The 12,119-nt window shown below is 37.2% G+C and overlaps 1 protein-coding gene across 1 annotated transcript in view; it reads right to left on the bottom strand.

Annotated features, from left to right (window-relative positions):
* Positions 1-3,549: 3,549 nt before the first annotated feature.
* Positions 3,550-12,119, bottom strand: part of KREMEN1 (kringle containing transmembrane protein 1) — a 34,231-nt gene continuing 25,661 nt past the window's right edge. Inside the window, exons 6-9 of the mRNA XM_089481701.1 lie at positions 7,303-7,635; positions 5,250-5,411; positions 4,358-4,442; positions 3,550-3,709 (exon numbers count right to left, since the gene is read on the bottom strand). Coding sequence (XP_089337827.1) covers positions 3,550-3,709; positions 4,358-4,442; positions 5,250-5,411; positions 7,303-7,635 — 740 coding nt within the window. The remainder of the gene's footprint in view (positions 3,710-4,357; positions 4,443-5,249; positions 5,412-7,302; positions 7,636-12,119) is intronic.

The raw sequence follows: 12,119 nt of genomic DNA, 5'->3' as shown, positions 1-12,119 counted from the left end.
CTTTTAAGTGGTGTCAGAGTAAGACTTCCGGAACTCATCCAAGTGAGGGATCAGGCCTACATATAGGCAACGCGACTTGATGTACAGGGTCTGACAAATTAGTGTACAGTGTCTAGTAACAGTCCTGAATAGTGTCACGCTGGGTTGCACAATATAATAACCCAGAGGCATTAATTCGTGCTGGGCACCTTCCAGCTCTATTTAAAAATTCTAGGAAATCTGACGCTAAAAGATCTTTTAATTGGGTGCTCACTTAGCCCAAATATAGACTGGTACTAAACATTCCTATTTTTGATATTCTGTAGAACATTTAAAGAGTTACTTTTTCCTGTCTACAGGGGTAGCTTGCCAGGGTTCCACGCCGCCATTTAAGATTTTTACAAGATGTTGAACTCGAGGGACAATCAAGACACGTTTCTCTAATTAAGCTCACATCGTACTAACCCAACAAGAGACAAATCAGAGGTCTGCAAATGCTAAATTATACAACTGTTGGCATTTGTGATTGTTATGGAATGTACTTAAGTTTTAGCCAAGTAAGGACTCAAACTCTAGTGAAGTCTCCTTAAAGCTGTTCCCAAATCCCATGTTTTAGAGATCGGTTACAATTAGCAACCTGTGTTACAGATCACCTTATGTTATACCATTCAGAAAGATATCCTTGGGCATCACTAAACATTTTCAGAAGAAGGTGAAGTATCAGTTCTATCCAAGGGCCTAGCATAGAATTGCATGCCATTGTCTCAGGGAATTTCCATCAAATTATCATTGCTTTTTTGTTAAGATACTGGTTGCTAATTTAGAGAGCCTATGTCAAGGTCAATGACGAAAACTGAGAGAACCTCAGGTGCGGAAACAGACTGCTACCTGCCTTCTAAACTAAAGTATCTCCAAAACAATTACCCTCCGCTAACAAGATGTAATTTAAAGAGTGAAACAAAATTAATATTAATGTTCATTTTATCAAGGTGGATAACAAATCAAGACAAACAGTAGCACTAGGGAATATCCACGAAAATGCTGGTCAGGGGTGAAGGCACACTTGAAGGAAGAAGTAAAGAAAGCACCAGATTTTTCCCAAAATATCTCATAGAATACTGTGTATTCATATGGGGAAATAAAAGCATTCTGTAAAATGCGAACAAGTGAATCTTGGTTTTTGCTCATGGGGCACCAATTATCAAACATTGTAGCATGAAGACATTTTTTTTTATTCTGCACAAAACCCAGATGAGGGTTGTTCATATATCCGCATATTTTTCGATTATTTTGTTCTTTGTTTCAAAGCACGCAAACGAGTGTTAAGTCCCCCAAACAATATATGTATATTTTTATTTAAATGCCATTTCATCAAATTAATATAGGCATAGTCTGGAAATTTGCCAGATATTTCTGTGTCCATGAAGCCCAAAACTGACAACAGAGTGAGAACTATACTCTACCTACACAAACTGCCTGCATATTATGCGGAGTCATTCGCTGATATTTTTGAATACTGTTGTTACTATTAATTTGGTTAGGCCCTCCTGCCATATGACTTTAACATTGATTTTAAAACCATCTTCCAAAAAAAAACCATAATCACAAGATCACATAATTCTGATGAAGTTTCAATATTAAGATAGTCCATGACTATAAAGCTATGGACTACTGGGTCTTGCTAAATCTTCTATGAACCACTGTCAAGAGGTCTGAAGTAAAGGAACCCTGGTGGCAGACCAGGATCTAGAAAAACGGGTTGCCAACTAGTAGCTATCCAGACACTTCCAAGCTGGAAACGCTAGTTTCTCACCAGAAGGTAACCTAGTTCTACGTACTCCATATTACACACATGCGCACAATTTCACTTTGCCGCATTTGAACTGACAGTCTTGTGATATGAGCAGCCATATGTGAACTGAACTGAAAGATGGTCAATTCACCGGTCAACTTTCAGCAACACTCTGCCTGGTTTTCGTTGTACAATTTAATTTATCTGTGTGGTAAATAAAAGAGGCTTCATAAAAAAATAAAGGAAAAAGAGTAAATACAGGGTTTCACCCACACTAAATTCCCCTATACAATATGGCACTGTAAACTGTTGTATGTTTACCACTTTGGATACAACTGGGTTACCTCCAAAAATATCAGTTTAATCTCAAAAGTTGATGGTATTTTGCAATGATCATTTATAAGGATGGAACCTATTAAGGAAAAAGGTATATGCTGGGGGTCCTTGTTTGATCAAAAACACTGGTCAACACAAACCTCTGATACTTAATGCTTAATTTAAGTCTTTCATTCATAAGCAAAGTAGAATTTATGGAATACAGGCATACCCCACTTTAAGGACACGTAACCATTCTTGTTTTACATACACTTGCTTTGGGAGAATGGACACATAACAACATAACTCCAGCACTTCAGTTCCTTTTGTCGCGCGCCTTGGGTGTCTTGTGAGTGTTTCGTCGTGGAAATGACTTTAAGCACATTTTCATTTTACATACATGCTCTGGACCCCATTGTATACGTTAATGTAGGGTGTGCCTGTAGTGTGATGCAGTAATATGATCTTAAGAACAACAACAATAATCTGATTTTTTCTGTTCTTATAACAATTAAACAGCAAGAAAACACAGTGAAATCATACTAAAGAGAGAAAGAAAAGGAAATCACTGAATCGATTTTATGTGTAAAATTGACAAATGCTTTCAAAAAAGACATAAATGGATCCAGATAAAATAAATTTAGGTCTTAACAATGAGCTAAATTATTCCGAATGGATATAAATATGGATGTTCTGGAGATAGGGCTATAACAGGTTATCTGGTTGCCCCATAATCATGAAAATCCATTTCATGCACCATTACAGCCCATCCATGCATGTTCAAGGGCAGCACACAATCCTAGACTGCATTAGAGTATCCAATCATTCTGGGAAATATCGTCAGCTCTAGAATGAAAAGACTCCTCGTCTAGTTTGGTTCATGTTTGGACGGCTTTTGTTTGTGTTTGTCTTTCTCAGGAGATACTTTGCATCGGGACTTGTGTGCACATGAAAAGAAACCATCACCAGGAAGGCTGCCCATTGTGTATTTCTTTGTACATTTCTCTCTGGTGCCTCTTATTTCTGTTCTCAATAGAATAGAAGTTTATAAATAGAATAAAAAATAAGAAAGGCCTGAAGATAAATCAGACTTCCTTTCAAACACGGGAGACCCCACCAGACAGGGCAGGGACGATTGCATGAGTCTGCAGCAATATGCTGTGGTTCTGTTAATCCCACCCTAACCGCATGTTCTCCTTGACCTGATATTGACAACAAGATCTCATACAGCTTTTTTGGATTTCCTCTTGATCTTTTTGTTGGGGAATATTTATGGTTGAATGTGCCTTAATGCATCACCGCACTGTAGAGATGCAGAGGTCTAGAAGCCCATGTAGATGTTGGATCGTCCACGTCCACTGTTCATGATTTGTTGATTTTTATTGACAGCCATCTTTAAACAGAGGTGGCAGGAGTTTCCCAGTGTAGCCCTGCAGTGTTGAAAAGTTCTTTAAAAGTGCAATTTATTCTCCAACCAAAGGGTTGCGGTCATCATGTAGACTCTTAATTTTCTTTGGGAAGATGGAGATGGATGTAGAAGGCTTATAGAATATACTCCATATTTCTCCTGCAGACCCTCTGTGACAACTATCCAAGCCTGTGGGTGAAGGTAATCGAGGAGACCTTGAAGAAAAATGCAAGGTGTTAGTGAGAAATGATCTCGTATATTTTCAGTCTAACCTGGCAATTTCCAGTATTTTATCCTTTCGTCCAACAAGCGGTAATCCTTGAGTTTAACACACAATGTCCAATATTGGATAATGATCAACAGCACAGTTATGTATATAAATGAACAACATCGCTTTTTATGTCACACTAATTACTACTACTAAATTAAAAGAGCTTTTGGAAATAAATATATTCTTTCTGACCTTTATAATTATTTCTGAATGTATCGTATGCTTCTTTACATTTAAATCTAAATCGTGCAGTGATACAGTATCCTTAAAAACTTCCAGCCCTTGTTTTGATCTGACACGAGGGAAGTTCAGCAAACTGTCCCCTACAGAACTAAAACACTTCACAAGACCCTAGCTCAATTCACCTTTACGTAACACAGGGAAAGGTCTACCTGTATGACCTTTCCACGGGCATTTTGGTCATTCAGATAATTATTTTATGGAAAACGTATGCAGCAAACCTCTTCATGGTTTAAGGGTCTTTATGGTACTCTAGATACATAAAATTTTGTCCTTTTAAGCATAAGTTGCTCATCAAAATGTTTTCGCTGGTGTATATGAATAAAACACAACTTAATTACTATACACTTACTTCATTGTTATGTGTAAAAGTGCTTTAGCCAAAATAGCAATAATCGTCAAAATTAGAAGGGCTGTAAGTGCATAGACTGTCCAACCTGTTAAAAAAAAAATAGAACGATCGTGAATAAGCATTTTAAAAACAATGATCGAAATAGAGAATAAACAGACTGAAAAACTTTTGATTGAAACAGTATTATAATTATATAGAATTATTATTAACACCTTGTGTTGTAAACTGTAGTTGTAAGGAATGTTAATGCATTAATATAGATATTATATGTTATTTGCTTATTGCTACTGTTAAGCACGCAAAGCTATGAGGCTGGCTAGATTACAGATGGTACCATATTTTAAACTTTACACAAAGTTTTGAGAAGATTAGGCAACTTTATAGGTTTATTAAGTTTCAATAATGTTAAAAAGCTGGAGGTGCCTAGAGATACAGGGCTCAGTGAATTCTCAAGTTAAATAGCAAAAGTTCTCCATAGTGATTGTGGGTTTGGTGACAAATTTGCACAGGTTAGCACTGATCTCACTAGGGGATTCCAACATGTCTACTAACAAGTAAGCCTTGTGAAGAGGTCAGGGAACACCCCAATCTTAAAAACAGTCTCAATCATGCAGGGTAGCATTCAGTATATGTGGTTGCTTACTAGAGAAGCCCAGGGAGATATATTCTTACATGCACACACAAAGCCCTTAGTGTTTTGTTTTTTTATCCTTTCCGTGTTGTAGGCCTCAGTAACACATGACTTTCATTCCTCATATGCGCCTCACCATAGTTGGGGACCAAAACGGAGGCTGGGAAGAGACCCAGTGGATGCTGAACCAAAATATCTCTTTTGGTGGTGAACCAGCCCCTGGTATAGCAAGTGGTATCAGAATGATGGGAAATTCCTTACCTGGCATATGCCCAGTTGGCCGGCTCGGGCTTGTCGTAATGACATACAGAATTTTTGATGATCGAGCTGCATTGATGCTGAGGTTGGTTGTTTGCGTGATGAGCTCTGTCTGCGTCTGGTTGCTGAGTGCCTTAGGCTTTTCCACGGCTCGCTCCATGAATGCTGTGGTGAAAAAAAACAAGCCAGATGTTAGAAAGCACAGGAGAGTACTCTTGCTAGATGTTCTATAGTACAGACTCATTATACGCATCACTCATAGAATGTCTTAAAGCAATATTAACAGGTGTTGATAAACTAACAGCTTAGTACTTTTTTGAGATACATATATAATATACTTTTAATAAGAAGAGCAAAACAGCAAAAAAGATATGTCCCTATATTATATCTTCTTAATATTTTCATTTTCTTAATCACTTTCCCATTATTCTACAGCAAGTGCAAAAAGCTGTCCAAAGGTAACACTTTATTAGTTTTCACAATAGCCATGCTTCATTACTAAACACATAAAGAGCACCTGAATATGTTTTGGCTGACATGTCTTGCGCATTACCTTTGTAATTAAAAGCTTTGCAATTATTTTATTTTCGCAAGTTATTAGAAGCTTGTTCAAACTCATTTGGATGAGGACCATGGAGAATTGTCCAAGTTTGGGGGTAAATGAAAACTTAAGGGCAGAAATCATTGCACATCAAAATATAAAAAATAGAATTTTATCTATATATAAAATAAACTAAATTGTGTCAGATTTGTCAATTTTTAAGTGGTCTATGTAGTTTTCCTCACCGCTACACACACACAATGTTTAAAGATGTAATTCGGACATAACTCATTTTGTTTCTGGTAATACAAATACACAGTTGGAAAACTGTTGGAAAAAAGTTCAAAAATTATCATTAAAAGTGTTCAATTGTTTAAATTGGTATCATGTAGACCCTTTTCACACTTTAATGATTAAGTCAAGTTTTGTAACTTCATTGTAACATATGAAAAAAAATATATAAATAATGTTAATGCCATGCTAGTCATGGCTAAATCAGCTTTGTGGGTGCTCTCTCCTATTGGATTTAAATTAAATAGGTTACGTGGGAATGCCTGATTATAGAAGGCTCATATAAGGTTATAAAACTTCTGTTTCTTACTCAAACATTTTGTGCAAACCGAAAAGTACATGGAAACCGACCTAAAAGACACCAGGTGGGCCTTTAAACAGAGTAGAGAGATATTCATGGTCGGTTGAAAATGTGGAATGTTACAGTTCTATTGAATCTGGGATCATTCTGCTGTCTTCATACAAAAACACCCTTAGATACCAGACAATAATGCCTTCTACAGCTGCCTGCTTCTTTTTTATAGGTAGGGAGGGGCGCATCTTCCAATAATTGACAGTATAATAGAGAACATTCTGAATGAGAAGAGAAATTGTATACCTTGGATGCCACTGGAATTCTCCAACACAAGATACGTTAGTATCTCACATGTATATTCTTACAGTAGTTGAAGCCTGACGAATTTGGCTACTGCGTAATGGCTGATTCAACAGCTGTTGATATATCCAAAAGGAACCATGTCCCTGTTCCTTACAGTCATGGTAATTAATTATTGAAGAATCACAGTCAAACTACTCACTCCAGATGCTGCTTTAAAGAGCTAGGTTATTCCCAGATGTGCATAGAACTGGTCAAAATGTCACTGCGACTCCACTAAAGGGTGAAACCAAGGTTACAGTTTCCACTTTGTCTTTCATTGGCTTTGGAAAAGTGTATTCCAATAATTCTGTTGTAAAAGCAGTAGAGATGGTCACTCCATAATGAACCAGTTGGTAATATGGGTGATTACACACTTTAAAGGGCATCTTCAAGGAACGCGTTGTGTAGTGGCTCTTTAATCAAGCACCAGAGTGAGTGGTTTAATTTACTTTTACTAAAAATACCAATATAAAATAAAGAGTAGTCTAGGAGAAAATGCCAACCAACATTATGGACCTCAACAACAGGCGATACCAATTCAAAATAAGGTTTATAACTCAAATAGTAGAAGGCTGGACAATTCCTACCTTGGTAAACCAGAGCAAAGCCTTGAGCCTGATTGACACGATCAGAGAAGAAATAAAGAATAACATAGTCAAGTGAGATGTTGAATGAGTGTGTGGGGTGGTTTCTTCCATCAAACCGCACCAAAACCTGCTTAGTGTAACCGTCCAACAACTCAACCATATCTCTAGAGTCTTTGATATCAAAAAAGGTGAACTCAAAGTGAATCACAGATGCGCCTGGAATCTGAATGGTCCAATAGCAAGCTTTTCCTGTTCCATAAGTATCTGGAAAATCTGGTGAGTAGATAACAGCAGAATCCATTGTGTAATTTCCACCGCAGGCACCAATCAGTGCTATGAACACAAAAGAAATTAAGATGTTAATTCTTTATGAAACACTTTTCTCCTACCACCAGCAAACCTCTGGGAGTCAGAAAAATGTGAGCAGTCATCTTATTTATTTAGAACACTAAAACTGGAACAATGCAAGATAATATTACATTTAAGCCACGGGTACCTGTTTAGGGGAAAAAAAAGATATTGTATAGATTTTAAAGGCTACTGAACACTCTGGGTTCCATGTTGCACGCCCATCTTCTGCACAGAGATTTAGAGTTGCTGTTCCACTTAGACAAAACATTTGTTTTACCTTCTGGCACATAAATAAATTGAAATAAACCTTAGTAGTTCAAGAATTGTATTATTTCCAGTGAATGTTTAGTTATATAAGAACAACCCAGAAATATATAAGAATTGTTTTCTTCAGTTGCAGCAGCCTATCAGTACCCAATTCTGTGTCACATGACAAGTGTTACCAGCTAAAATTATGAATAAGGCAAATTTTACATTATTATAACAAATATTTCTGGGAAGAGTTTGGACATTCAACAGCACTAGGAATGATACTTTTAATGCTGCATTTAGTTGCAAAAGTTCAGCAGATAAGGTGGAACTGCAACTTTAAAAAACAAAATGAGCATTTGTCTTAAAATGTAGAACGCTCATGCAACAACTTAACATACTTTTTTGTTTTATCGTTTCACCCTTCTGTATTTTAGAAAAAAAAGAATTTTTTTTCCGAAGAACAGGCAAAGTTTGTGTTATTTTAGCTTTTGCTCATTAATGAGATGTTGACAAATGGTACCTAATGACAAACAGAAGAGAAGTACTGTGTGTACCCTCCACTGTGAGGCATGCATGGTTTGCTTCATTTTAATTCAATTAGTGAGGATTTCTAGTTGTGACAGCAAGTGTTACAATAACGTGGTCAGCTGGATTCTTGGTCTGTCACGGTACAGATACACACTACAAAAGCATGTACTGTATAAGGGGGCTACCGAGCATGGCTGTCTGCAAGAAGAATGCAAGTCAAATCTTTAAAGCCTCATTTGAAGAGCTTTTAAAAACTAAATAAATGCTATATACATTTAAAATTCCATGACTAAACAGCATCTAACCTCGGCAAAAAAAGTTGCCCAAGTATTGTAAAATCTGAGTACATGACATGTTTCATTTTATCAATGTTATTGCAAATAAGACCTTAAAAAGGTTGGAGGCAACCTCACCTTGACATTTTTTACTTTGCAAAAACAAGGCTTTTTATGTTTTTGTTTTTTTTTGAAACCTCAGAATGTATGCAAACTTGGCACAAATGCCAAAAATGTTGATGGCAATTACCGAAATTGGATTGTGTGACATCCGAGCCCCATCTACACCTCATGTAAGCATTCAAAGGTTTAAGACCTATCAACAACGCTTTTCTGTAACTATGACATTTTAGCAATAGTTCCTCTGCTTTATTAACTAGGATGTTTGCACAGCACACCAATAGAGGCCATTATTCACTAAATCCTAAATTAAGGTGAAATACACAACAATGGTATGTGTTATGAAGGGCTATGCCCAGTAATGGGTGCATTGACCCTGCGTAAGGTGTAGTTATGGTGCTTTTAGATGTGGACTGAAAAAAAATTAGACTGGCTGCTTATTTTTGAGAAACTTCTGCAACCAGCTTTTATTTTCTTCCTTAGAAAAGTCTACATATAGCTGTGAGGGTCTGTGAAACTAACAGATATGATTAATGGGCAGGATGACTTTGGAGACATTTCGTCTAATCTATGAACTTTAACACAACTGATTCCTGTTAGTGTTAATACATTCTAGGCCGAACTGGTGACAGTATTGTTGAGGAGCTGGTGTTCAAAATATGCTTCTGGCCAAATACATTACTGGGATGTTTAGCTGTTCTTGAAACCAGACTGGAAATTGCCGTCTTACCCCATGATGATGTCATGAATAGGATACATTTTTGTGAATGGGGAATGCTGGAAGACAGATGTCAAATGTCAGAGGCATTACAGGATATTGATGACTGAGACAAAACAGACAAGGGAAATGATAAAGAAGAGAGAAAAGCTGGTTCACACAAAGAAAACGCAATATATTACGCCCCATTTTGTCTCCTTCTGTAATTAAGTGGAAGACAGGGGTCATCAGAAAATTCCTACAGAGAAACGATTATTAGTAATCGGTACCATTTTACATCTAGTGCAAATAGTTTGCAAGAACACTCTGAGCTGAAGCCCAAATCAAGTCAGGTGGTAATTATATTTGGTTAAAAATCACAAAGTGATTGAGGAATGACTGTGGATAACCAGTGTTCTGCTTTCCACCTCCATAAAAACCCTAGACAACAAACTTCTGTTTTGCTACCATTCTCCTGCCTTCAAGGCTCCGAACCCGTGTCTAAATTCAGAGGCACATACTTGACTTCCCGCAAACCGAGGGTGTGTGTGACCACAGCTGTGTCCTTTTCCTCAAATGTTCTTTCACAATTTGACCTCTAAGTACACAATGGGCTGCCCACTCAGGCTAACAAGACTGCATCACATTGTTCTCAAAGACAGGCTTTACAGAAACGGAATCGAGAAGCAATAAATGTTTATGAGAAATGGGGGTACATTTCTGCCACACACAAATGTGTCATTTGGACAATGCCCTCTGACAAATCACATCAGATTCTAGCCTCTAAAACATTCCTAGCTGGCGTGTTACAATGATAGGAGAACCACTTTACAAAAATATTTGCCATGTATTTCTGTAGACATTTTTATATGCCAATCTAGATCCACATCATGTACTAATCGACTTCCTACTGTATTGGCGATACATTTTAGGGCTGACATATAAAAATACTAATACAGAACCTTTATTAATTCCAGAGACATTCCACATCCATTATTTAATGCACAGGATAGCTGAGTGAAACTTATTTTTGGTGGGGCTATATGGCACACAAGATTGTCTTGTTAATTATTTACAAGAGAAACAAACAAGTACAATCTGTTTATCAATCTTCAGTATTACAAACGTATCCAGTTCCGTTACATACAAATCTAATTGGATACACAATGACCACAGATCATTCACTATGGGTCTAAAACATAGACGATGTAACACAGAGGGCAAGACTGATGCCAAGTGAGAGATAAGTAGGGTTGTCCAAGGAATGTGGAACAGCCACCGGAAACTTTAGTGAGACCAACGTTCCCCTTAATCCCAAACCAATTCCTACCTTTACCCTATATATGTACAGAGACCCGTGAAAATCTTTTAAAAGTGCAGAAACTGTATAGGTAGTGGAAGTCCCTAATCCAAAGCAAAAGCTCACTGAATTAGACCAAACATTTGTGCCAGCCAACCAACTAATGGGGTTTATTTCATTTTTTAGGATCTTTGAATCTATCGCTGTTTCCTCCCCTGAGGTTCCTCTTTTCTAAGCAATGGTTGGTGTATCACAAAAAATGCAATGGCATTACTGCAAATCCTTCACTAATCACGAGTATCCCTCTTTCATTTAATAACTGGAAGACTATGATAGAGGGGTCACTGTAAAGCATATATTAAAAGTTATGATGCTCGGGAATATTAACACTACTTCTGTTATTCTGCATGTACAATCTGTAATAATGGGGCTGCTTCACATTTTAATGACCAAATTCCAGAATAGATGCTTTATGTTCATGTTCAGTCTGTTTAAACAATGCAGGTAGCCTTGAAATGTGAACGTCCTTTTTGGGCTAAGAATAGGATTGTAATGCAATATTAACTAATGGATTGTGAGAAATGTCAGAGCTAGATAATATAAATCGGAATAGTAACATTACTGATAGATGGTGAATTCCGAAAGTGACAGTTTCCCTTAAAGGATCTCGAAACATCCGTTTACATTTTTTATGTTATAAAATATCATTGCTCATAAGTTCGGTTAGTCTCTCCCCTCCATCTTCTTAGACAGGTAATACATTTGGGCAGCAAAATAAATGGCAGCAAAGCTTTAGCTCCAATGCTCGGCTTGGGATCTGTGTTTATTGTTCTTAATGATGTTGTTTGTTTATGCACTGCTCATCATTGTCACTGAAAGGGTTAATATGTGAAAATATGCCATAGGAAACTTCAGACCACTACACATTTATTTCTTTTAACTCTAAGATATATTCCGCGAGTCTCGGACTTCCATCCATTTCCCCACATAATCGTACACACTAATCTCACGTAACACGACTTTCTTGTATCCTTTTTCTACCCAGGAAGCAGCTGTTCCAGTAGCCTTGAACTTTTTAATGTTGGCCCCTCCAATGGAAAATGGTAATTGTTTGATACACCGACTTGTAGCTATTAATGACATTTTGTCTGGACTGCTCCAAGTTTTGTCTGTTTTTAGCCATGACGATGGACAGTGTGGCAGGATTTCCTTGCTTCAACTCCTTCTATATTTTAGATAGAGATGTCCATTTCAAAGAGCCCCTGTTTTCCAAAATGTGTTTTTATCCCTTAAA

This window comes from Sceloporus occidentalis, unplaced genomic scaffold (genome assembly GCF_023333645.1).
Source record: "Sceloporus occidentalis isolate IW3139 unplaced genomic scaffold, rSceOcc1.0.p SCAF_16, whole genome shotgun sequence".
Taxonomy (NCBI): Eukaryota; Metazoa; Chordata; class Lepidosauria; order Squamata; family Phrynosomatidae; genus Sceloporus; species Sceloporus occidentalis.
The sequence above is the reverse complement of the archived record's forward strand: the minus strand, read 5'-3'. Positions and strand labels throughout refer to the sequence as shown.